We start from the raw sequence: 27789 nt of genomic DNA, 5'->3' as shown, positions 1-27789 counted from the left end.
CTCTCCCTCTCTCTCTTTCTCTTTCTTTTGTGCTTGGTTGTGATATTATTACTAAATGGATAACTGAATATTACCTTTAACGCTGTAGCATTTCAACAATGCTTATTAATTATAATGAAATTCTATTTAAACTACCACTCACGTTTGATCTTATTTATCTCTACTTCTTTCAATTATGTCTTCCTTATGTAATTGTGCATTATTTATCTATTATATACTACTTATTGATTATTATTCTTATCTAAATTTGATTTGTTTTTCATGCAATTACTTCATTGACGTGTTGTGAAGCACTCTGAGCTACATACTTTGAATTAATATGTGTTATATATAAATATTGTTATCTATTTATTTTACTGATTTTTGCTTTGCCTTTAGCAGCGATAATGAGAAAAAGTTAATGCACAAAAGTTCAAAAAGTATTCATCATTCAAAAGAAGCCCCTCTGGCATTGAAAGAAAAGGGTAATGGAATCCCTGTCCAGCGCTGAATGTTGTATGGCCATAATGACCAAAAATGTGGAAACAGAAGAAAAGTTGGCTAGAAATTAAACTTGACTCATCTGTGAAGAACTGATTGAAAGGATTCATGTGGAGGCTTTGGCCTACATCTCTAGGGGTTTGGGGACATGTATTTAAATACAAACTTCTTTTATTACTTTCTCATATACAAAATATAGGGAAAGTATTGTAATCGTCTAAAGATTCGATGTCGAGATTTTGATGAATCTTGACATTTTAGTCCTTTCTCTTATACAAAGTATGAGGAAAATATTGGAATCCTCCAAAAATTCCATTTCTCGATTTTGATGAATCTCGACATTTTAGACCTCCCTGAGTCTGAAACTACCATTTTTGGAATTGTGTGTGTGTGTGTTTGTGTATAAACACGATAACTTGAGTACGCTTTCACTTAGGTCAACCAAATTTTGCATAGGAGTTTTAGGTTCAAAATGTAGATTTCTATCAACTTTTGTGCTATATCCATTACCTGGAAGTGGTACTTTATCTTTCATTCCTGCCGCTGCAGAGTCCTATTTATTCAACTTTACTTTTAGATAGATACAGTAGATACTTTATTAATCCCAAGGGGAAATTCACAATATAATAATTTATAATAATTGTTCACTATATTATTAATTTGATTTGTTTTTGATGGTTTTTTAATGTACACAATATAATCATTGTCTTGTGGTTTACTCCTCAAATATCCATCCCCATATTTAAGTATAAGAGAAAGTCGAGGGGAGACCACTACCGATTTTTTTTGTTTCATTTTGAAGGTGTTGGTATTTTTTTAACGTTAAATTTTTACAGTTCTCTCACTATTTTGTTTTCACAAGCACTACTATAATATCTGTTTATTCTTTATAAGAATCATAAGAACTTATGGCACATCATGACTGCCAAAGGTTTAATGCAAGGTAAGCCTGATCTCTCTTCTTTATTCAATTTTATCATTTATCATTCATTTATCATCAAAAAAATGGAAACACAGACTTACTATCTAGACAATCTGAAGCAGACAAAATTCCCATCGAGCTGGAGAACATTATTCCCCAAGAAAAGATTGTGGTAGTCACAACGACACGGAGTTTCAGGTGATTTCATCTCTAGGATTACAACATTCCACAGAATTTGCCTCCAAATTAATTATAGATTCCTTCTGAATGTGAAACATTTTACTTTTTAATTTACTCTCACCTTTTGCTTCTTCTCTTTGTACATCTTCCCTAAGGTAATAAAATGTTCTATTAGGAACATGAAATAGACTCCTCCTAAGGCAGTCAAGCCTTTCCACACAGAATCCAAGTTGCGGCCTTCCTCTGCACCTTCTGCATGGTCATGGTCATGGTCATGGTCATGGCCATGATTATGGTTATGGCCATGTTCATGCACTTCGTGGACACCATGGTTGTGATAATGGTTTCCTTGGGACTGAAATACAAAAGAAGTTATGCTTTGATTAAATCTTAAAAGTCTGGAACAGAAAACAGATAATGTTGCTGGGAAAAGGAGAAGATCTTGTCTTCTGTGCACAGGCTGGTATCACCATCATGAACCTGACTCTAATAAAGCTGTACAGAAAAGGAGATGAGACACTGTGTGTTGTCAGCAGTAAATACAATCAGTTAAAACATCACTAGATTTATGGTTTAAAACACTATGTGGATATAATACACACTCTTTTTTATTATGCTGTGGTTGAGGTTGGAGTCGGCAAATATGTACCGACTCCAACTCCTAATAAATTTAAATTGTAATGAAAAAAAAATACAGCAATTTCAAATGTCTCATTTTACAAACAACAGTCGTAATTAAGTACTTCTCTGATGTAAGAATACAGCCCAGTGCATAGTTGTGTTACTACTAATGTGAAGTTCAGCTGAGCTATTACACAACCTTGCTATTTTCGTGGAATGGAAGAGCTTGATATATTGCCTAAAGAAAAGTGGAGGGTTAATAGCTGATGGCATCGTATCTTCAATGAAGAAAGAGAGAGTCTCTTACTGGATAATCAAATCTTATTAGCTGCTATTTATGTTGATCCAATGAGCCGAATTTTGTTGAGCAGTGACCAGATTGCAAATGGAAAAAAGGCCCTCTGTGATGTAGCAGTTGGCATGAAGAGATTACTGCTACCTGAAACACCACCACTGGATGAAGCTATAAGCACTGGGAACTCAGGATCATCCTCTTCAAATGAAGAATTAGACTTTGATTACTACTTGGTCAAAACGGAAGTTTCAAAAGCAAAGCGACGTCACCTATGCGTGAAAGATAAACGACCAGTAAATGTTTAAAAAAACTCCTGCTGGAATCTCTTTATTTGAACAATTAAAAGAAGTTGAAAAGTATGATCACTCATCGAAACTGACTGTAAAAGAAGCCATCTTTGTTAATCCAGAGATTATTAGTGATGTGCCTAGCACTGTAACAACATTGCCACCCACCCAAGTCAGTGTTGAAAGACAATTTGCAGCTCTAAAAATAATCAAGTCAGATTTAAGAGCTACTATGAAAAACAATCTGTCAGAAGCAATTCTGTTTCTTAAAACACTACATTAAGTTAATTTTGGATTGCATTTAACAGCTATTCTACTCTACAACTACGTTCCAAGTTTAATATATAAACTGTTTTAGGTTTTCCAGCTTTTGTTGTGTTTTTTGTCCATGTATTTAAGCTTTGTTTTTGTTTTAAAACTACCAAATAATGTGGTTTACATTTTTGAACTGGTAAAGTTCCTGTTCCTGATTTTTATGCATGCTACTACTTTATAGCCACTTGACAAAAACAAATAAAACCTTATTGTTTTTATTTTTTTGTCTTTTGTTTAAACTAGCCAATACAGTACAGAGTCAGCTTCCTAGCAAGTAGTTCTGTGGTTAAATGACGTGGATGTTGCCTTCCTTTAATCAACATGGAAAATATATTAGCATATTAAATACAGAGGAGTCAGAGTCATAAGTACCGGAAACTAAGGAGTCGGAGTCGAAGGATTTATCTACCGACTCCACAGCCCTGATTTACACAGTATAGGCAAAGTACCATAAAAAGCACTTCTTCCTTCCTGCTTTCCTGAATCATTGCAAACTTTTGCTACTAAAGTTTACGGTTTTGGCTTCTTCACACACATAGTCCGTTTGCTTTGTGCCTAATCAGGAGATGATTACTTATATTCTTTCAATCTCCAGACAGTCGTGTTAACAAACTTTTAAGCAAACGAGAACACATCAGTAAACACCCAGTGGACATGTCTTGAAGATTTTTCTTGTCATCATAAAGGGTCAGCAACAGCTGTGTTTGTGCACGGCCATATTTGAATTACATTACGCAAGTGGACTGCATACCAAACACAGTTCTGTTATTAAAATGCCTGTTACCTGATTTATAGAAGAGTCCACACAAATTAGGAGCTGCTTTGCATGCTACAGACCTGTGTTTTTCATCATGTATGATTCTATGACCCAATTTTACCTTTATGATTTACCATTTATGTCCCACTAGCAGCAAAGAGGTGGCTCAGAGGAGAGCAGGATAGAGTCCACCTTGGTGAAATGAGTGTTACTGGAAAAGCGGGTGTACCTGTAGTGTCCGCAAAGACAACAGACACGCAGAACTTGGACTGTATAAGTTATGGGCAAAATAACAATGTAATAAAATTAAATCAAGTGATGAAGACACTTTCCAGAAGTGATTTAGATGTCTTTATTGAACACCTTAGCACTAAATGCAGTTTTTGACACTGCCTTTAAAATTTAATAGAAAGACATATAAAACATAACATTATCTACAGAGCAGAAAGATAAATCAGAAGTGAATAAGTCTGAATTAGCCTGAGTTGCCATAATAGGGGTGTTAATAAGAAATGTAATGATTTACTTCATCAAAGTAGAATGTCATAATAAACAAGAACAGTAGTGTCAAATATCTAAAAAATGAAAATGTGTGCTTCAGTTTAAATATTTAATGTATGGATAGATAGATAGATAGATAGATAGATAGATAGATAGATAGATAGATAGATAGATAGATAGATAGATAGATAGATAGATAGATAGATAGATAGATAGACACTTTATTAATCCCCAAGGGGAAATTCATTCTAGAATATTCTAGACTGTAATGTAAATTTATCATTTTCACCATTTTATAACGGTCTGCAGAGGACTACATCCCTAGTAAAGGATCAAAAATAATACTTTTTTTATAATTACGGACCTCGTCTAAAACGATACCTCACATGCTTATGTTTGATAGTTTGATACCTTCTGGGAGTGGTTCTTAGAAGGTAGGGACCACGGGTAAAGAATCAAATATTAAAAAAAAAAATTTATCATATTCAGGATCAGCGACCTTGAAATGGCATACAATGACATACCACTTGCCTATCGATCCCCATTTTTTTAAGGTCTTGTGAAAAGGAGTAACTTTGACCCCTCATATCCCATTTGGGTATGTAAACCCCTGGGTTCAGTTGATGTGGCCTGCACAGCTTCAAGGCCTTCTGTTCACTTTTGCTGTAGACACCTATTGGTTTACTTTTTTATCAAAAGATTGTAAGTTTCTACAAAAGAATATGGTCCTAAAATGGCCTAAAAACGAGATATTTTCAGATCTAGAGGGACAAAAATAGAGGGGAAACCCAAAAAATCTGGTGTCTTGCATAAATAAACATCAAGATGAGTCGAATGGTGTTTCACATGAAGAGGTGTTCTCGAACTGGTGAGTCAGGCAAATCTGAACAAAAAAATAAAAACAACACTGAAGGGATTTAAAAGCATTACATTAGAAAGATGTGACAGGCAAGATAGATAGATAGATAGATAGATAGATAGATAGATAGATAGATAGATAGATAGATAGATAGATAGATAGATAGATAGATAGATAGATAGATAGATAGATAGATAGATAGATAGATAGATAGATAGATAGATAGATAGATAGATAGATAGATAGATAGATAGATAGATAGATAGATAGATAGATAGATAGATAGATAGATAGATAGATAGATAGATAGATAGATAGATAGATAGATAGATAGATAGATAGATAGATAGATAGATAGATAGATAGATAGATAGATAGATAGATAGATAGATAGATAGATAGATAGATAGATAGATAGATAGATAGATAGATAGATAGATAGATAGATAGATAGATAGATAGATAGATAGATAGATAGATAGATAGTGTTGGGGCTCTCGAACGTAGCCCTGGAGTACCACGGTGGAAATATTTGCACTTTTTATTGAAACAATTTTATTTAAGTTATCAGTTCCTAACTACTTGGAAAGAGAAAGAATGAAGACTCTGTAGAATCAATCGTTTTGCTCTGAATGTCTGCTTTGTACAGTGCCAGTGTTTGTCAGTCCTTTCTCCGGAGAAACAATGTAGCTGCTTGTTTGGAGAACAAACAATGTCTGAATGAAAAGTCACTTCAAACCTCTAAATCCTTTCCCTAGTGAATATGTATATCTGTGTGTCCAAATGTACGGAACATTCTCAGACTCACTTAATTCAGTAAAGGCCCATGAGGTCCCTAAGCCTATGGTGGCAGCAACAAATTGGATGGCAGACCAGAAGCCAGTGATGAACAAGGTCTCCATATTGGAGCATGCGGTATTTTAAAAGAAGTGTGATGCTGGCATGTCTCTCACATTATTTTCTTACTCGACTCTATATAAAAATAGCTTGAAAACAGCCTTGAGTCCATCTCAATCAGCCATACGACAAACCAGAAAAAAAAAACCTAGTGTATGACTACAACCCATTAATTGAAGTCTACTCCATTAACTTAAATTTGTTAAGTCCAGCCATGACACTTTGTGCCACACATCACATTCTGTTATAAACTGAGATATATATTACTGTTTAATTACACTGATGTTAACTGCAGTTTACATTTCACTTTAAAAAAAAAATCAACTTTTGCTCATTTTGTTGGCTATGGTTTGACGGAATTGTGATTAAACTAAAATCAAAAAGGGTAAAAATAATCAACAGTATAATAAAGATGCTAATTTAGTGTTAACTTATACTTGTAAACATGCTTGTAAGAAATGAGATGAACTGAGGCCTTTCAGCCACCATGATGCCCCAATGACCATGATCAGAAAAAGCATTGTTTTAGACAAAAACTCCCTACTAATAAAGGCAATTTCTAAAAACCACTGTTTATTTTTTTACTTACATGAGGAATAAGGTGTAGCAAAGCATCTCCGCTCAGTGTCCCAACAGCCAGCGCAACCAAGAAACTGAGAAGAAATTTGAAAAACACCCTGTTCATCAGGGGAATCAGAATCACTCCAAGTAGAGAGAGCATACTGATGATGGTGATGGATAAAAATCCACCTATCCAAGCTGCAAAGAAAAGCATAGCGGCATGAACGAAAGTGTACAAGTGAAATGGAACTACAAAGGAAAACAATTTAAAACCAGCGCTTTAACACACAGAGAAAGAAAAGAATTCCGTAAAATGACATTCTTATCAAAAATATTTCATTTTGCAATTTAGATTAGCCGTAGGCCGTCTGGCTAAATGACTGCATCTGTGACCAGTCAGTAGTGAAATGTCACAACCTCAAGAGAGACTTCTTGTCAACACAGGCTTTATTAGATATTAAAATGCATGCGGACAAGAACTGAAGACAATTAACAAAAGTGAGAATGTGGAAAAAAAAATATTCATCATTGAGAAGTCTAGAGGAGGGAAATAAATTAGTGCAGTGAAGGCTATGGCAGGGTATAATAAGCATAAGTTTAATATGTCACTGTACACTGTGCAACTATATCTTATAAATCTGCCTTTTTCTACTCACATGCACAGTTGACACACAGCCAGATTTAGCACAGGGGCTCACCACATAGAACTGCTAGGCAAGCATGATAATATAAGACAGACAGAGACAACTGGAAAACGTGCAGCCAGACTGAGAACTGCTGTGTACTATTATTTGTATGTCAAAGTCAGCGTGAAACTGTATCCTCATTACCTTGTTTGGAATTGTATGTTCACCTAAGTGGGGGCTTGCACATGGAAAAAACAGTATAAAGCCTTGGAAAACGGCCAAGCACACCTTGGAAGCCAAAGAACAGATGGGAGATAACGTCATCCGATCCTCAAAATCCTTCTGCTGCACCGGTGAAAATGGCACACTCTACACATTGGGCCCTCCTTCCTTTGTCTGTTATGCAGTGTAAAATGACATTAAACAAAGCGAAGTTATTTCTCTTGCGTGATTTCTTACTGCTGTTATCACTAGGGAGGGGTATCGCCTTTTATTGTACATCTCTATAGAGATTTGGGTTACGTAACACGCTGCAATCACAAAAGAACTCATTCCCAGGGAGCTAGCGCTATCTGCGGGATTCACAGGGTAACCAGCTTATTTATTGGGATGAACTAGTGCTGTGAAAAAGTATTTGCTTCCCTTCCTGATATCCTCCGACTTTGCACATTTTATGCAATGAGTGGCCTCAGACCTTTAGACATACTGGAGAAAGGGAACCTACAGTGGGTAAAGAAAAGAATCCCCCCCTTCAAAATATTCCCTTTTTTTTGCTTTACAGTCTTAAATGAAAACACACACAAAATATTTCTTCCCAGTTTTACTTACTCAATGCAAGCTACAACATCCAAGTGAAAGATTTCACAGTTACAGTTCAGAAAAATTATAAATAAAATCAAAAACAGGACATACTAAGATTAATAAAGGCTCACCCCCCAATGTCAATGTCATTTTGTTGACCCACCTTTTGCTTTAATGACAGCCTTGAGTCTGTTGGGATACTTCTCTATCAGCTTTGCACATATAGATTGTGTAATATTTGCCCATTCTTATTTACAGAACTTTTCAAATACGCTCAAATTGAATGGTGAGCGTTGGTGGTCTGTTATCTTCAAATCTTTCCACAGATTTTCAGTGTGATTTAGGTCTGGGCTCTGATTGGCCACATGAGGTCATTCACTTTTTTCTCCTTCAGCCACTGTGTGGTCAGTTTTGCTGTGTGCTTCGGGTCATTGTCATGTTGAAAGGTGAACATTCTGCCCGTCTTCAACCTTCTGGCAGAGGGTAGCAGGTTTTCGTCAAGAATTTGACGGGATTTTGTAACATCCATTTTTCATTGTACCCTAACGACAGCCCCAGGCCCTGCGGCAGAGAAACACCCCCACAACAAGATGATGCCCCCTCCATGCTTTACTGCAGGTATGGTGTGCTGTGGATGGTGAGCTGCATTGGTTTACCGTTTGGTATTGAGGCCAGATAGTTTGATTTTGGTCTCATCTGACCATAACACCTTTTTCCACTTGGCATCAGAATCTTCAAGGTGTATTCTGGCAAAGCTCAAACGAGCCTTAATGTGGCCTTTCTTGAGAAGTGGCTTTTCCTTGTGACCCTCCCGAACAAGCTACAATTGTGGAGCACTTGTGAAATTGATGTTGCATGCACACCATTAATGACCACTCTGTGTCGCCAAATCCTGTAACTGGCCATTGACCTTTTGGTAGCCTCTCTTACCAGTTTCCTCCTTGCTCTTCCATCAAGTTTGGAGACATGGCTGGATGCAGGGAGGGTTCTAGTAGTACCAAACACTTGCCACTTCTTTATCATGGACTTTATTTACTGTGCTTCTTGGGATTATTAAAGCCATTGAGATTTTTTGGTGTCCATCTCCTGCCTTATGTCTGTCCACAGCTCTATCCTGTGGCTTGCCACCCATCATCAGTTATTTGCTGTCAGTTGCACTACCAAGCAATGGAATGAATGCTCCAGAAACAGATTCACTAATCACACTGATTACAACTGATCACAGGTGGGAGGAAGCCAGTAACCATGGTCTGCAATGAGAATGGTGGGCACTTACACCTGATTGACTTTAGGAGGAGGGTGATCCTTTATTAATCTCAGTACTTCTTGTTTTTTATTTTTTTTAAACTGTAGCTGTGATATCTTTCACTTGGATGTTATAGATTGCATTGAGTAAGTAAAGCTGGAAAAAATATTGGTTTGTGTGTTTTCATTTAAGGCTGTAAAGTAAAAAAAATGGGAATATTTCAAAGGGGGGGGGGGGGATTCTTTTCTATACCCACTGTATGTGAACACACAATACGTAATACACAGGAAACGTGAAAATGTGTGCTTCAGCTTTAACCATTCAAGTCTAAATATTTGGTATTTCTCAACTGTAATAGAAATTTGTCATTTGTCACCCTCTAATAGAGGTCCATAGAGGGCTAGAGCCCTAGAAAATGAGCAAATGTGAAAAATACCATCCAATTCATAATCATTAGTCTGAAAGGATACGCAACATGCTTATGTTTGCAATTTTTCATTTTTAACCTTCAGTGAGTGGGCTCTTGGAGAGCTAAGATCACAGGTAAAGTATCAAATATCAAAAATATGATTATATTCAATGTCAGCAACCTTGAAATAGCATAAAATGACACTCCACGTACTTATATTGTTGATCCCCATTTTTTTGAAGTTTGGTGAAAAGGAGTAACTTTAACCCCTTGTATCCCATTACAGGGTGTAACCCCTGCAGCCAGTTCATGTGACATAAACAACTTCCAAGTCTTTCCGATCATTTGCGCTATTGCACCTATTGGTTTGCTCTTTATCACAGCACAAAATACGGTCCAAAAATAGTCTGAAAATAAGCATTTTCCATGATTAGTGGGACAAAAATAGGGGTGAACTTCAAAAAAGCTCGACATCTTGCATAAGTAGACATCAAGACGAGTCAACCGATACAGTAATCCCTCGCTATATCGCACTTCACTCCATCGCGGATTTTATATGTAAGCATATTTAAATATATATCGCGGATTTTTCGCTGCTTCGCGGGTTTCTGAGGACAATGTGTCTTTTAATTTCTGGTACATGCTTCCTCAGTTGGTTTGCCCAGTTGATTTCATACAAGGGACGCTATTGGCAGATGGCCGAGAAGCTACCCAGCTTCTTCTGTCTCTTGCGCTGATTTTCTCTGATCCTGACATAGGGGGATTGAGCAGGGGGGCTGTTCGCACACCTAGACGATATGGACGCTTGTCTAAAAATGCTGAAAGATTATCTTCACGTTGCTATCTTTTGTGCAGCTGCTTCCTGAAACGACATGCTGAATGGTGCTTCGCATACTTAAAAGCACGAAGGGCACGTATTGATTTTTTTATCTGTCTCTCTCTATCTCTCTCTCTGCTCCTGATGGAGGGGGTGTGAGCTGCCGCCTTCAACAGCTTTGTGCCGCGGTGCTTCGCATACTTAAAAGCCAAACAGCCCTATTGATTTGTTTGCTCCTTTGAAGAGGAAGATATGTTTGCATTCTTTTAATTGTGAGACTGAACTGTCATCTCTGTCTTGTCATGGAGCACAGTTTAAACTTTTGAAAAAGAGACAAATGTTTGTTTGCAGTGTTTGAATAACGTTCCTGTCTCTCTACAACCTCCTGTGTTTCTGCGCAAATCTGTGACCCAAGCATGACAATATAAAAATAACCATATAAACATATGGTTTCTACTTCGCGGATTTTCTTATTTCGCGGGTGGCTCTGGAACGCAACCCCCGCGATGGAGGAGGGATTACTGTATACCACATGTGGAGGTTTTCTTTGTACCTGCAAGTCTGGAGGCACTGGACAAAAAATACTGAAGTGATTTCAACCATTCTTATGAAAGCAATAATTACCGCCTATATTCGCACTGGGTGTGACGAGGATGGACAGGATTAGAAAGGAGTACATTAGAGGGTCAGCTCAGGTGGGACGGTTGGGAGACAAAGTCAGAGAGGCGAGATTGCGTTGGTTTGGACATGTGCAGAGGAGACATTTTTTTGTTCTTTATTTCGCCTTATACAATTTCTTGTATTAGGAATTTGTTCGTTTTCGCCTACCCCTTGGGGTTAGAGCGCAGGGTCAGTCATTGTATAGCGCTCCTGGAGCAATTGAAGGTTAAGGGCCTTGCTATTTCATTTATGTTAGGTAGAATGCCCAGAAGGGACTGGGTGGTCTCGTGGCCTGGAACCCCTGCAGATTTTATTTTTTTCCCCAGCCGTCTGGAGTTTTTTTTTTTGTTTTTTCTGTCATCCCTGGCCATTGGACCTTACTCTTATTCTATGTTAACTAATGTTGTCTTATTTTAATTTCTTACTTTGTCTTTTATTTTCCTTTTCTTCATTATGTAAAGCACTTTGAGCTACTTTTTTTGTAGGAAAATGTGCTATATAAATAAATGTTGTTGTTGCTCAAGGGCCCAGCAGAGAAGGATCGCTTTTGGCAGTGACGGGGATTCGAACCGTCAACCTTCGGGATACCAGCGCAGATCCTTAGCCTCAGAGCCACCACTCCACCCTAGGTGCTGGATGCTGGGTATATTGGGAGAAGGATGCTAAAGATAGAGCTGCCAGGGAAGAGGAAAAGAGGAAGGCCTCAGCGAAGGTTTATGGATGTGGTGAGAGAGGACATGCAGGTGATGGTTGTAACAGAACAAGATGCAGAGGACAGAAAGATATGGAAGAAGATGATCCACTGTGGCAACACCTAACGGGAGCAGCCTAAAGAAGAAGATTCAAGAAACAATGTTACCCAACATCCATCCATTACCCTTGTAAAAATGAATTGCCGCCATTGACTCAATAGTTGGTTGCAGTACTTTTAGCAGCTATAATCACAACTACTGCGGTGGGTTGGCACCCTGCCCGGGATTGGTTCCTGCCTTGTGCCCTGTGTTGGCTGGGATTGGCTCCAGCAGACCCCCCGTGACCCTGTGTTCGGATTCAGCGGGTTGGAAAATGGATGGATGGATAATCACAACTAAACACTTCCTATAATTTAATATCTTTCATATTGCCAAAGTGCTTTAATTCAAACACACTAGTTGGTTTGCAAGTGTTTCAGGTCCTCTTACAACATCTCTATTGGGTTCAGGTCAGAACTTTGACTTGGTCCCTCCAAACGTCTAAGCCATTCAGCTGACTGGGTTTTGTATTTTGGCTCATTGTCCTGCGGTGTAACCCAATGATGATTCGGTTTCAGATCACAGTCAGTTGACCCAACATTCTCCTTAAGAATAAACTGCAGAATTTATAGTTCTTTTAGTAATAACAAGTCTTCTAGGTCCCGGGGCAGTAAAAGCGTCCCACCCATCACACTACATTCCCATGTTTTATTGTAGGTCTGATGTTCTTACTGTTAAATGCCAGACATAGTGGGACCTGCATCATCCAAAAACCTGTACTTTTGGAAAAATAATTCTTTGGACAGATGAATCAAAAGGCTTGTGATCCAGGCCAGGTGTTTCTTTGCAAAGTTGAGACAATCACTAATGGTACTCTGGGTTTAGCAGAGGTTTCCTTCTTGCTCCTCCATCATGAATTCTATTTTTCCCTCAGTCACTTTCTTATCATGGAGTCATTAACACTGACCCGAGCTAAGGCTAGCGAGGCCTGCTGTTCTTCGAATGGTCTTCTGTAATCCTCTTTGACTTCTTGAATGAGTCATCAGTGCACTCTGGGGGGTCACTTTGGCAGGCTGGCCTTTTCTGTTAAGTCCAATTCTCTCCATTCTGCAGATAATTGCTCTCACTGTGGTGTGGGTGAGGCACAGGGCCTTAGAAATGGCTGTGTAACTCTTTCTTAATGAGTATGTTTCAACAACTTTTTTCCCTTATTTATTCTGGAATTTCCCTTCATTGAGGGCTAATGTTCTTCTGCAAACCTTCTGGTGAAGACTTTACTCTCGTAGTTAATCTATATACAGTGGAACCTTGGATTGCGAGTAACTTGGTATGCGTGTGTTTTGCAAGACGAGCTAAAATTTTTAATAAATTTTGACTTGATAAACGAGCAAGGTCTTACAATACGAGTAGTACATCAACGCTTTGTCTGCTGAGCGTCATGTGATCACAACTGAGCTGATGGTTCTTCTCTCTCTCACTGGAGGATGGTGGGAAATCATCTCCTATTCTCCGTCTGAGTCGGCATGCCTCTCTCATAGAGTCAACATCTGTACGCGTGTATACTGTTTACTACAGCATTGTGACTGTGTGTGTGTGTGTGTGCTGTGACGTGCGAGTCCCCGTCTTGCACCCCAAAACACGAAGCTGAGTCTCAGTACTTTAGCAACACCAGCTTTATTCAGCTTGAAACAGCAACAGCGCGTATATTTATGGTAGCGGGATCTGCCACTCTCCAATACACAGACACAGCAGTCAGGTAGGGTCGTGGCCAAGCAGTACTGTGCCCTGCGCATTTATAATGTTCCTTGTATCACCCATCGACGGCAGGCGCTTATAGCATGTCTGCGATCTTTTCGGATTCGCTTTTACGGCGAACTGCTACAGCGCTGGGAGACTGCGATTGCTTTGGGACGCTCTTCCGTGTGTCTTCCCGTTGGGTGGAATCCCACAAGAGTTTAGAAACTCACTCACACCAGCCATGATTCTTTTTAAACGTAAAGTGCAGCATAATTTGTTTTATGTATTTTTACTTTATATTTTGTATTAATCATTTTTATATGAATAGTTTTGTGTTGTGGAATGAATTATCTGAGTTTCCATAAAAAATTATGTGGTCCAAACGCGTTCTGTCTGTATGTCTGTCCACTTTTCGCGAGAGAATTACTTAACAGATTTAGATCTGGCTGTTTTCTATAATTTGTTTCAACTTTCCGGTTGATTTTGCACCTTCTCTCATCGTGCTAAGTACCAGAGTTCGCTTGCAGTACCGATGTATTTATGCAAATCCAACAAAGTGGATGTGGGCCGAGAGCAGAGGGGCTGGGCCTTCCTCATTCACTCGCCAGCCTCTGTTCGAGTTAGTTTATGTCTCGCCACGTGTGAGTGCACCGTGCCTCCGCTTAGCTAGGGATACCTGTTTGTTCCACAGACATTATCATCTACTGATTGTTAAGGAATAACGTTTGACGTTTTTGAGAGAGAGAGAGATCAGAGCTATGTGAGTTTTAGAGGGTAGCTGCTGATTGCCAGAGATATCAAGGCCATGTGCTTTTCTCCCCTTGTGGGGGACGCTCTCCCGTCAGAGCTGAACACGATCAGATATAGTGCCAATGTCGATTGATTTTTAAAGTATTGTCCTGTTTCATTACTATGTGGTCAAAGCCACGGGGTACAGCTAGTGTCAATATATGGGGAGGTTGGGTTCAGTTAGCCGAGTCAAAGTTTCAGTGTTCCATGAGAAGTGGTTTAAAGAAGAGACACTGCCTAAAGAGCATATGAGGTTTAAAACGGAAATTCAATATTATGGTGATGTTTTCTTACCAGACTCAATGGAATTGGATTTTTGAGATGAATCTGAGCTTCTGAGTTGAGTTTCGTGGTCTAGGGAAAAAAAAAAAGAAATAAAAAATGATTTAACAAGCTGGAATCCAGTCTCGCGGGGCAAGATGACATTTTTGGAATGACAATACACGTCTGGAGACAACTCGTTAAAATCTTGCTAGTGGTTAGCAGTGAAGTGCACCTCTGACAAGGTGCCACCCACAGGCCCGCCCCCAATTTCCTCCAGTCCATGCATTGTAAACATTCCGGTTGCAACCCAAAACACAAGCAAAGCAACATCCTGGTACCTACCAACTTTTATTAAATTTGTTAAGGCAACATTAAAGCTAATGTTTCAAAATGGATGCCTTCAACTTAAATGGATGCCCAGGTTCTCAACAGGATTTTCCAAGGGGGCCACAGGTGAAAATTACATAAAAGGGGGGCTATGGCACGAGATTAGGGGGCCACAGAGAGAAGAGGGAAGCGAAGAAAACAGAGACGTGAAGAAAAAAGAAAACAGAAGTGAAGTGACCGTGCTTCCCAGTGGATGAATCGGCAAGTACACTCTGTGGCGGCAACATCGCTTCCCCTTCCATCCTCCTCCCACTTCCCCACTCCAACCCCTGCGTGGTACCCTGGGGCGATTTCAGTATCTCATGTGTCACGGGAAAGGTGCCTGGCTGCAGCAGTGTTAGTGCTCTTTCTTCCTACGAATATTACGGGTATTTTAGCTCGTTTTTGCCATTCCTTTCGCAATTGCTATTGAAAATAACTGCTTAATAACTTTTATTTCCAATTTGAGAGTTTATCTTGAAATTAGGGATGCACATTTTCCAATCAATCAATCTGCACTTTCAAAATTTACAATAGACTAATTTTGCAAAATATTAAAGAATGCAAAAAATTTCTTTTAAAATATGCGTATCTCGTTAAAACCAAAAAAGAAGGTCCTTGAACACAACCTTTCAAGTATCTTTGTTGAGATATTCTAAAGGATGGTTTCATCTTAAAACGTGCAAAGCATGTATATTAACCATCACCGATTTGACTGAAAGAAATATGTGAGACCTCTATGTCTGAAATTAAATTTCCCACATTCGTTTTGCAAAATTCGTACCAGTGTTGTAGTAATACAGAATCAGGTTTCAGTGGTGTGAATTATTTACTGAGCCACACGTCGCATCGTCTTAACATAAAGGACAGAGGTGATCTTCGGTTATCCCTCACAGCAATAGAAACGGATTTAAAAATCAACCACAAGGGTCATATTGATCGAGAAATAATTTTTGTATTTTATAAATTAACAAAATTATTGTATGTAATTTGCATTGTTATGTAATAAATTGTATTGTGTTATAATAAAACATGTTCTATTTACAAACAAAACATTTAAATAGCTATATTTCTACTGGTAAGACAGGGTGACCACAGGAAGGAAATGAGGTCGAAAGGGGGCCACGGTTGAAAAAAGGTTGAGAAACCCTGCCTTAAAGGATAAGTTTGATATTTCTGAAGTTCAAGTTATTTCTTCACAAACATGGGATATATGCATTTACTGCACAAAATTGTGTTCTAAAGTTAATCATATCTCTATTATAAAAGGAGATCCTGGGACGAGACTTTCTCGGAGATAATTTGAACTCCCGCGAGATAATTTCAAGTTCTGTGAGACGAGACTTTTTGCCAAGAGATTACGACAAGTCCCGCCCTCCTTTCAAACAATTACAACTACGCCCACGGTCCAATAACTTCTCATTCGTGTGAATGCTATTGTCAGACACCGTTCCTGCGCTCTCAGCTCCAAGCAGGGTCGGAAATAAAAGACAAAGAGTAGAAGACAAAGTAGAACGTCGTAAAGACGTTCAAAAACTTTGCCGCAATACACATGCAGAGCAGGTTAGAGGTTATGAAAGTACTAAAATTCGAAAGTCTCAAAAAACTGATAGTAAAGATCGCATTAGCGCTAGCAAATAGAAATTATTACTCAGTGAAATTACAGAACAGCGAAAAGAGATTGAATATATGGACATAGGTGATATGTCAGAAGTATGTAGATATTGTTTGGCTTTAAACTTTAAGTCAGAGACTTGTAGATTGTCTAATTCATGTTGCCATCAGGGAAAAGTAGTGTTTCTTCCCAATGAAGAGGCCTATCCGCCAGAATTGAAAGATTTGTTGTTAGGTGAAAGTGTAATCCACATACACGAGCGGCAGAGACATAACGTGGCAGGCACGCCAACGGTCCACTCAGCTCTCATTCGTGTGAATGCTATTGTCAGACACAGTTCCTGAACTCTCAACTCCAAGCGGGGTCGAAAATACAACACAAAGATTAGAAGACAAAGTAGAACGTCATAAAGAGGTTCAAAATGTTGGTGCGATACACATGCAGAGCAGGTTAGAGATTATGAAAGTACTAAAATTCTAAAGTCTCCAAAAACTGATAGTAAAGATCACATTAGCGCAATATATGGACATAGGTGATATAATAGCAGTATGTAGATATTGTTTGGCTTTAAACTTTAAGTCGGAGACTTGTAGATCGTCTAATTCGTGTTGCCATCAGGGAAAAGTAGTGTTTCTTCCCAGTGAAGAGGCGTATCCACGAGAATTAAAAGATTTGTTGTTTGGTGAAAGTGAAATCCACATACGCGAGTGTTATATGAATCTTGTTATAATATTGAGATTAATTGTCACTTCATCTGTTTAAACTGTATAAATTCATTTCTTTTCTGTAAGCATGCAGAGCTGAGCCAGATTTAGCATAGAGTGCCAGCATTCAGAATTGCTGGGCCAAACATGAGGATAAGACAGACCGGTACAGCTGGAGGACTGTGTCAGCCTAAAGGAGAACTGAGTGTTATTTTAAACCTACTGTCTGATGTCAGCTAAAAGTTTGTACCCTTGTTTGGAAATGGGCTCTGTGCCATCTGGGGGCTTGCACGTGGAGAAATACTATAAAGCATCTTGGAGGATTGCCAGCCATTGGGAGACCCGACGCCCGGACTACAGGAGACTACGTCGAATTAGTCCGAGAAATCCTTCCTGCGCTGTGACGATGACTGCAAACTCCATACACAAGGTCCCCACCCTTGGACTGAGTACTGCGGTGTGTTTCCCCCGTTAATTATGCAGCGTAAGCCGAAATTAAATAAGAGCTAAGCTTATCCTTCGATCTCATGTAATTTTATAAACCGTCAATTTGCATGGGGTGGGAAGGATAATATTTATTTAAATTCAGGGTATTAAAACGCCGCAATTGAAAAAGAACACATTTCCAGAGAGCTAATACCTCTCTTCAGGAAACAGCGAGCGGCAGAGATGCAAAGTGGCTGGCGCATAACGCAGGCCAGGGGGTTGGGGAGCGAAGCCTCTAGTTTTTGATGAATTAAAAAAAAATATCTTGCCGCACTGCTGCTTTAAAATGGAAGGTATGGGACACCAAGGAAAACATTAAACGTACCAAACACATCCATTTTTCAAGCCAGTTGGCGAATCGGAATTGGTCATCAGATGTTGACACAGATAGTAAAACTAATGCATATGGAACTGTATGACCGAACAGCAGTGATAGGCCTGGTGGATGGAAAATGCCAATGTGTTTCTCTTTAGATACAACAATCAAGTCAGCGAAAAAGACAAATAGCACTGTGTAGGATAGTGACAGCAGTTAGGAAAGCCACGGAAAGATGGGCAGCCGTAACACCTGGGAACACAGAGGTGACAGGTGACATTTTCTTCATAAGACTCTCATATTTTTGACATCGTGATAAAACCTTAAAGTTCTTTGTGACAGTGTGGTACCCCACCTCCTCTTTACATTTTCTTGTTGAGTCGTCATGAGCAGCCCGTCCCCATTCTCGCCACAGGTTAGTAGTTGTGATGAGCACTGGTGACCACTAAACACCGCATTATTATGGATTTGTCTATCTAGACAAGATGTGGACGCTGGTGATGCTTTTTAATGCCAGGTGTAAATGTAAGTCAGCAAAACTATACACAGATACCATCAATATATGAAACACACTTTAAAGGGGGTCTTTGAGAAAAGTAATATTGCAGGCCATATGTAACACATTTTGAATATTGATGGAATGGGTTGTTTTAAAAAGGATTACAGGCTGTGAACCTTGTGTCAGACACCCCAACTTGTAGCTTGAATTTAAGAAATATAAATATTTGGCTACAGTTTTAGAATTATGTTCCGTCATCTTGGGGGTCCCCTGAAAGTTTATTGGGAGCTTTCTAGTGGGCCGCGATTCCCCTGGTTGAGAACCACTGTTCAAATACATATGTAAAAACTCCATGAAAATCCTACCTTCTTCCTTATGGACATGGTGGGAGTCGTTTGATTTGCTTAGGTCAGATGCATGTACAATGCAGGATTTAGAGTCAATCTGATTCAGAAGAGCTGGACAAAGGTAGGTGAAATCTGTATATGTAAGAACCATCTCCATATTCATGCCATGAGAGGACAATATTCTGGATGCATTTAGACACTGCATAAAAAACACAAAAAAGTATTTGCAGTTTAATTTACCATATAGTTTGGATTTTCTGAACAGTATTTCCTTCCTTATAGATTTAGAAAAACAAAGGTCCTATTTTTTAAAAGTACCACTATAGAAATCCACCTTTAAGACCTACCTTTTACTGGTTAGGGTTATGGAGGCGAGAATGAAATTACATAATCACTTTACAAAAAAGATACTTTTTTATTAAAATTATTTAATGTTGTCGTTTTGCCAAAATAATTCTTGAATTCTCTGCAAAAATCTGAATACTGATATGAAAGAGAGATTTCAGATTTGACTTTAATACATTTACAATCTTTCTGTAAACATGTTTTCACTTTGTCATTATGGATTACTGGATGTAGACTGAGGGTCAAAAATGGAAGATGTATACACTGTAAAAAAAATGTAACTATGTGATTGTCGACCCAGTGTAAAAATGTTTGTTATTCCAGCATTTCTATGTTAAATGTTCAGCTTGACAATCGTTTCTTCATTGTGTGGCACAGATGTAAGTTCTATTTTTCTTTTGGGTTCAAATGTAAAAATCAGCATTTTGAGAATTAATAATCTGTTGTTTGTGTGAGTTTTTCTTTTGCGCAATGCGCATGTCCTGCGAGAATATTCTCAATTTAGGAAATTTGGACACGTGCATGACTCCACGACTCCACAATCTGTAATTACTAATGTTTGATAGCCCCGACTTAAGGTAAGTACATGCATTTACAAGATTAGGACTTTCCTTTGAAGAAAAGCATATAGTTAAAAAATCGGGGTACGATTTATTAACAGTTGCCACGCAAGTAACCTTACTAACTTCGACGACCATCGAAGATAACTTACTGCTGAACGTAAATACGTTTTTATGTGTTTAATGTTAGCTTGTGTTATTTGCAACGTGTAATGATGGCGGGTCTCTTAATTACGGAAGATTTCAGTGACTATAACAGAATCTGAAAATGAATAATTATAAAAATGAAAGCTCAATTGTCTTTACTGTGGTGGCTTTAACTTTTTAACAAAAGCCATGCCATTGCGATATTTCCCTCTTTCCTTTTTTCACTATAACAACTCTTGTGTTTTTATACCTAAAGACCCGACATCAGGACACTTTTTTCACTTACAGTTAGCGGTCTGAATTCCAGTAGTTACTGCGGTGCCCGACTCAAGCTTTTGAGGCACCATACCAAAGTTTAGAGCAGAGACTGGACGCAGATGATTACACTTTATTCAAGTGGATTGGGCAATAAGAGCTTACAGCAACGGTCAGATAATTTTGTTTTTTAAAATGGTAAATTAATAAAATAACATCAATATTCTAATCAGTACCTTTACTTCGCATGCAGTCAAAAAAAATTAAAAGATGGCATGCATGCCACGCACAATAACGGCTTGTTTTAAAACTGAATGTTCTAGTAAATTATTACGGGTACTGGGATGCATATGTATAACAGCTTGTAAAGGCAGACGCATGATTACTGGTTGGAGTACAGTAATCCCTTCTTGATCGCGGGGGTTGTGTTCCAGAACCCCCCACGAAAGGTGAAAATCCGTGAAGTAAAAACCATATGTTCATATGGTTATTTTTATATATTTTAAGCCCTTATAAACTCTCCCACACTATTATAAACATTTCCCACACAGTTATACAGCAATAAACCCTTTGTATTCTCTTAGATATTAGCTAAGATTCGTTGAAATTATGTATGTAAACACACTGTTTATATACAGTAAAACCTAAATATTATTTTAAAGATATCGAGCGTCTCCGATATCACATATGTTACAGCCATTACGATAGACAGGCCACCAGCAATAAATACATTCAATGCAAGAAAAATTGTACACAGAAAAATGTGTGTACAGTGACACTAAACTATGTACATGTAATAAGTACTGTACGTAGATAATTAATTATGGTTACTCACCAACAATGACACGACGATTTGTCCGATAACGATAAGTTTAATTTTACTACACAACAAAGGAGAGCGTTACAGCTCTTCTAAAGGAGCCTCTTCAGGCGATTGTGTAGCACCGCCGTTGTTCTTCTTCCAGCAGTCTTCAATCCAAATCCCTAAACCAGATTCCATCGGAGTACCGCCTTATTACGTCTACTTACAACTCGTTTTGCGCCCTGGTTAAAGGATACTGCGGCCGTAGATCTTATATTCTTTTCCTCCTTTTTAAATAAAAAGAATCGTGGACTCATTGATGCCGTAATGGCGTCCTGCAGTCCTGCGGGGAATCGAACCTCAGACATCAGCGTCAAAGACGAAGTCCCTTTACACTACGCCACGGCGTGTGGTTCGTTTATTTGACAGCCTGTAGGTCCGAAGTAATTACATTCATTGCATTTGTAGACTGAGTCTCGACGACCTGAATTGTATGGGTGGTTACCTACCAGGTACTAACGCTTGTCAAATAAACGAACCACACACCGTGGCGCAGTGTAAAGGGGCTTTGTCTCTGACGCTGATGTCCGATTCCCCGAGAGGGGAGCAGTAAAGTGTGTATGCCTGATGAGCCCAAACGAGGGAGAAACACGTGTCGCGTACTCTTTCCATTATTTGACAGTAAACTATGCAATATATATATATATATATATATATATATATATATATATATATATATATTGTGACAGACGACCGGCTATGGACTCCGGTCATCACCCCCAGGCCGCTAGGAGGAGCCCTCCGGACAGCATATTTGTGCCCCGAGTTCCAGCAGGGCCTTATGGACTTTGTAGTGTTTTGACACAGCCCTGCTGGATACCTTGGGGGCCGCCAGGAGTCGCTGTAGGGGGGCTAGTGGGCTCTGGCATGCCCTTTAACCCGGGAGTGCATCCCAGTCACGTGACTGGAAGAAGCGATGTGCTCCCGGGATGAAGAAAAGGACTTTGCCCTGACCCGGAAGGAAAACGGACTTGTGGGTTTGGCTTGGAGCCACTTCCGGGTCAGGGGCTATAAAAGAACTCTGGGAAGCCCAGAACACTGAACTGAGCTGGGAGGTAGGGTGGCGACGTGTCTGGGAGTGGAGGATTGTTATTATAGAGAATTGTTTATTGAATATATGAGTGTGGTGTGTGGAGTGCTTTGTGCACTGTACAATAATAAAAATAGTTATTGTACTTTCACCTGGTTTGAAGAGTGGTACCTGAGGGTTCGAGAGGTGGACAACACGCATAACTGCTACAATATATATATACACACACATATATATATATATTATATACACACACATACATACATACATACACACACACACTATGTGTATTTTGTCAGATGTCCAGGGACCTTGCCCCACCAGGACGCCGTGAGAAGGTGAGGACCGGGAGAAGGGCAATATCTTGCCTGGAATGTAAGAGGGCAGCCTCCCTGGATTGTATGGGGGCCACGGACCTAGGGAGCCCAACCCTGTGGAGCGAGAGAAAGAACTTTAGTGGTGATTTGGGCACTGTGTGTTGTGTTGTGGAAAAGGGGATGTGTAATAAACTGTGTGTGTGTTGGCCTCCGCGTCTGTCTGTGCCCGGGTACAAGGTTCACTATATATATATATATATGTATATATATATATACAGTATATGTTATCTATCTAATGATGTGTATATATATATTTATTTGAAGGACACTATAAAGGGTATACTGATAGGACTATAACTGTATTGATCTCCAAAAAGAGAATCATAATAGGCAGATCTAAAGAAAGTACTTAACTTTTCTAGTACACGTGTGCAGCAAAACTGAGAGAAAGCCTGCTGTTGTTCCATAAGAGGTACTCTTGCGGTAAGAAGACTGAGCCATCAGTGTTACAAACATTAGCTAATTCCGGAGTACAGAATGTGTTGTTAAAACTGATTAGCAGGGATCATGGGTAGAAACAATGCAAAATCAGGGTTAAGGATAAATCAAATATGCTGTAAAAAAATAATTATCATTATACAGTATAATGACAGCCCATGCCATGTAAAATGCGTTGTGTCTTACCTCATGATCATGGTGGTCATGACTGTGATCATCTGTGTCTTCAGACCCGGTGTGCTCTTTAGGTATTTGAGGAGGTAAGTTGTGATCAGAAGAAACAAAGAAGTTACTGACAAGGGGCTGCTCAGTTGTTGGCTGGATAGGAGGACCAGACAGTCGTGTCCTTGCAGTGGTAGCCTGCCGATTCTCTTCAAAGGCTGGAACATCATTGATACTTCTTGGGTTGCGAATCTCACTTGTTTTTAGCAGAATGTTGGAGGTATATGCTGGTGTAGTGCTGATTTCATGAAAGACTTTCTTGTTGTACGTGTTGTGATCTCGGTTGGAATGTTCTGATTTTTTATTAGTTAAAGTATTACCCTTTGCACCTTTTGGAATGTCTGCACCTTTTTTGCTGGCTGGGATGTCATGCTGGTGCTGGTGAGAATGCTGGTGGTGCAAATGGTGCTGCTCATGTTTGGAGGCACCTGAATGATGATGGTCATTATTTTTTCCATGATCATGCTTATGGTGCACTTTAATTTTTTTTTCATTGTCTATTCCAATGCTTTTAAGCAGCTTTTTGAGTCCAGTTATGGATATAGTGCCATTTTCACCATAACGTTTAAACAGAATTTCTAAGTTGAGATTTTGCATATGCTTTGCCGTTTGGAGATCAACAGTCTGAGTAACTTCAACGCTAGATCTGTGCAACTGACGGTCTGAATTTTGATCAATAACGGCATCACACTTTACTTCAGGGTCTTCATTAAAGTGTCCTTTACAAAGTACATTTAAGGTAAAAAGTACTGTAAGCAAACATCTTCTTGATGCCATTTCTAGAAAAGGTAAACACACAAAGAGAAAATGAATCCAAGAACCCCTGAACAGCTGTTCTGTTAAATGATCAATATGCAATGCAAATATCTGTATCTCACACATGCCCAAAAAATATGAGTGATGCTTTGCACTGGGATAATTTGGGTTAATGTAATCAAGCAGGATGATCAGATTACAGCTAAATGAGAAAGTGAATTTGTTTATGAAGTATTATCATAGATAGATAGAGTGACAGACAGACATGCAGACAGACAGATAGATGTGAAAGGCACTATATTATATATATATATATATATATATATATATATATATATATATATATATACACACACACACACACACACACACACATATATATATATATATACAGTACATATACACAGTACTGTGCAAAAGTTTTGGGCAGGTGTGAAAAAATACTGTAAACTAAGAATGCTTTCAAAAATGGAAGTGTTAATCATTTATTATCATCAATCAACAAAATGCAGTGAATGAACAAAAGAGAAATCTAAATCAAATCAATATTTGGTGTGACCACCCTTTGCCTTCAAAAAAAAGCATCAATTCTTCTAGGTACATGTTTTAGTTTGGGAAAATGGTTCAAAGGTTTTAACAGAAAATAAGCAGGCAAGAATCAGAGAGGAAAGGTCCAATACTTCACTTGTTTACTTGTTCAAATATAATATCAGTTACATACAATATAATAGCAATATACATGCAGATATAGGAATTGTACTATTGACTTACAGTAATATATATATAAAGATATATGATTTATACTATTGACTTACAGTAATACAGATATGTGAATTATACTGTTGACTTACAGTAATATCAAAAGACCCAGAGCCATCATCCTAGACCAGTAGACTGAGGGAGCCCGCGTGTCAGTCTCGTCAGAGGATCAACTCGTGAGCCTGGTCCAATACCGGGCGGTGTGCACGTTCCCCACGGTTGAGCTTCCGAAGAAACTGAGGGCGGAACCTTCCCTTATATACTAATTGAGTGTCCTTACCCAAAATGGCATACGTGTAAGCAGTGTATACAGAAGTGATCAGTTTCAGCACACACCCTTCCACGGGACGCAGTATTGTTTTTCTTCTACTTGGCCCTCACTGAGATGGTGCCTAGTATCAGAAGACACACAATAACAAGCGTTGCTTGCAATGAAGCCCCTCGAAGTGAAAAACAAGTACATAGCCTTGACTGTATTCCCATAACATTCTGAAACTCTTTATGAGAAGCAAGTGTAAAAGGCGCTATATAGCGCCCGACCCGGCACAGACTCACGCAGAGGCACGTACTTTAATAAAAGGTACTTTATTTTCTCTTCAGCCGTGGGGCACGCCTTCCCCGTGTCCCACAGGCCCAACACAGTCCCAAAAGCACTTCAACACAACAACTCACACTTCTCTCCACCTCAGCACCACCACTCCTCCTCAGGCTTAGTCCTCTTCCTCCCGACTCTGGCTCTCTCGAGTGGTGGTGGCTGGCCTTTTTATACCCCACCCGGATGTAGTCCAGGTGCTTGGTCACCTGGGCCTAATTGCATTTCCGGGTGGGGCTGAGGAATTGACCAGCCGGGCTGGTAAGTCCACGCAGCTCCCCCAGGTGGCCATCCAAGCCCCCAACCAGGCTCTGGAGGACTCCATGTCCCATGGAGCCTTGCGCCAGGTTGGGGAATCATCGTCCACCAGGGAGGCTGCCACCAAGCGTCCCGGGGGAGGTACTGAGCTGCCCATGGTGGCTCCCCCGGAATAGATGCAGCAGGGGCGTCCCTGCCGGGCATGGGACCCGGCTGTCCTTCACACAGGTTTTTGCACATTCTTTCACTATCATCCCAAACATTCCAATCTTTGTAGCTGGTTTTGCACTGAAGCGACCAACCCCCCCCCTTACTCCTTTATTTCATCCCTTCTCCTGTTACAGAGAAAACCTTTTTTATTACAGTACACTTGCACACAGTTTTTGAAGGAACTCGGCTGGTAGGTTGTTCCAAACATCTTGGAGAACTAACCACAGATCTTCTGTGGATGTAGGCTTCCTCAGATCCTTCTTTCTCTTCATGTAATCCCAGATACACTCGATGATATTGAGATCAGGGCTCTGTGTGGGCCATACCATCACTTCCAGGACTTCTTGTTCTTCTTTACGCTGAAGATAGTTCTTAATGACTTTGGCTGTATGTTTGAGGTCGTTGTCCTGCTGCAGAATAAATTTGGGGCCAATCACACGCCTCCCTGATGGTATTGCATGATGGATAAGTATCTGCCTGTATTTCTCAGCATTGAGAACACCATTAATCCTGACCAAATCTCCAACTCCATTTGCAGAAATGCAGCCCCAAACGTTCAAGGAACCTCCACCATGCTTCACTGTTGCCTGCAGACATTCATTATTGTACCGCTCTCCAGCCCTTCAGCGAACAAACTGCCTTCTGCTACAGCCAAATATTTCAAATTTTGACTCATCAGTCCAGAGCACCTGCTGCCATTTTTCTGCACCCCAGTTCCTATGTTTTCGTGCATACTTGAGTCGCTTGGCCTTGTTCCCACGTCGGAGGTATGGCTTTTTGGCTGCAACACTTCCGTGAAGACCACTTCTGGCCAGACTTCTCCGGACAGTAGATGGGTGTACCTGGGTCCCACTGGTTTCTGCCAGTTCTGAGCTGATGGCACTGCTGGACATCTTCCGATTTTGAAGGGTAATAAGCTTGATGTGTCTTTCATCTGCTGCACTAAGTTTCCTTGGCTGACCACTGCATCTACGATCCTCAACGTTGCCCGTTTCTTTGTGCTTCTTCAAAAGAGCTTGAACAGCACATCTTGAAACCCCAGTCTGCTTTGAAATCTTTGTCTGGGAGAGACCTTGCTGATGCAGTAGAACTACCTTGTGTCTTGTTGCTGTGCTCAATCTTGCCATGACATGAAACTGTCTTCACAACCTCACCTTGGTAGCAGAGTTTGGCTGTTCCTCACCCAGTTTGAAGCTGTTTCTGTTTCAGTTAATAACTGTGTTTCAACCTACGTGTGACATTGATGATCATTAGCACCTGTTTGGTAGAATTGGCTGATCAGACACCTGACTAGAATCCTACAAAATCCCTGACTTTGTGCAAGTGTACCTATAAGAATTGATGCTGGTTTGAAGGCAAAAGGTAGGAACACCAAATATTGATTTGATTTCGATTTTACTTTTGTTCGCTCACTTTGTATTTTGTAAATTGATAACAATAAACAATCATTATTTAGATTTCTGAAAGCATTCTTTGTTTACAGCATTTTTTCACACCTGCCTAAAACTTTTGCACAGTACTATATTATATATATATATATATATATATTATATACACATATATATATAATGTATATACACACATATATACATATACATATACACGTAAGCAGTAGCTTGGCCTCTGTCCGATCACTGGGCAGCTGTGTGCCATGTCTTACAAGTGCTGCTGTCTGCATTCATGGGCTTATATTAGCACGCACATATATGTTTTACAGTAGCATGGAAGTTTATATGGTGTGACGGACGGCCGTGGGTTATGCCCGGCCGGGAAGCCTGGAAGGACCAGGAGAGGGACTATACCTTGCCTGGACCACAAGAGAGCAGCTGCCCTGGTCTGTATGGGGACCACGGGGCCCGAGCATGGAAGCTTAACCATATTGGGGCCCGT

At 39.7% G+C, this 27789-nt stretch overlaps 1 protein-coding gene across 1 annotated transcript in view; it reads right to left on the bottom strand.

Moving 5' to 3' along the window:
- The window catches only part of slc39a6 (solute carrier family 39 member 6), a 67202-nt gene that overhangs the window by 27201 nt on the left and 12212 nt on the right, over positions 1-27789 (bottom strand). Inside the window, exons 2-6 of the mRNA XM_028790885.2 lie at positions 23289-24103; positions 19107-19287; positions 14786-14845; positions 6704-6873; positions 1704-1937 (exon numbers count right to left, since the gene is read on the bottom strand). Coding sequence (XP_028646718.1) covers positions 1704-1937; positions 6704-6873; positions 14786-14845; positions 19107-19287; positions 23289-24101 — 1458 coding nt within the window. The 5' untranslated portion in view covers positions 24102-24103. The remainder of the gene's footprint in view (positions 1-1703; positions 1938-6703; positions 6874-14785; positions 14846-19106; positions 19288-23288; positions 24104-27789) is intronic.

Source organism: Erpetoichthys calabaricus, chromosome 6 (genome assembly GCF_900747795.2).
Source record: "Erpetoichthys calabaricus chromosome 6, fErpCal1.3, whole genome shotgun sequence".
In the NCBI taxonomy this organism is placed as follows: Eukaryota; Metazoa; Chordata; class Cladistia; order Polypteriformes; family Polypteridae; genus Erpetoichthys; species Erpetoichthys calabaricus.
The sequence above is the reverse complement of the archived record's forward strand: the minus strand, read 5'-3'. Positions and strand labels throughout refer to the sequence as shown.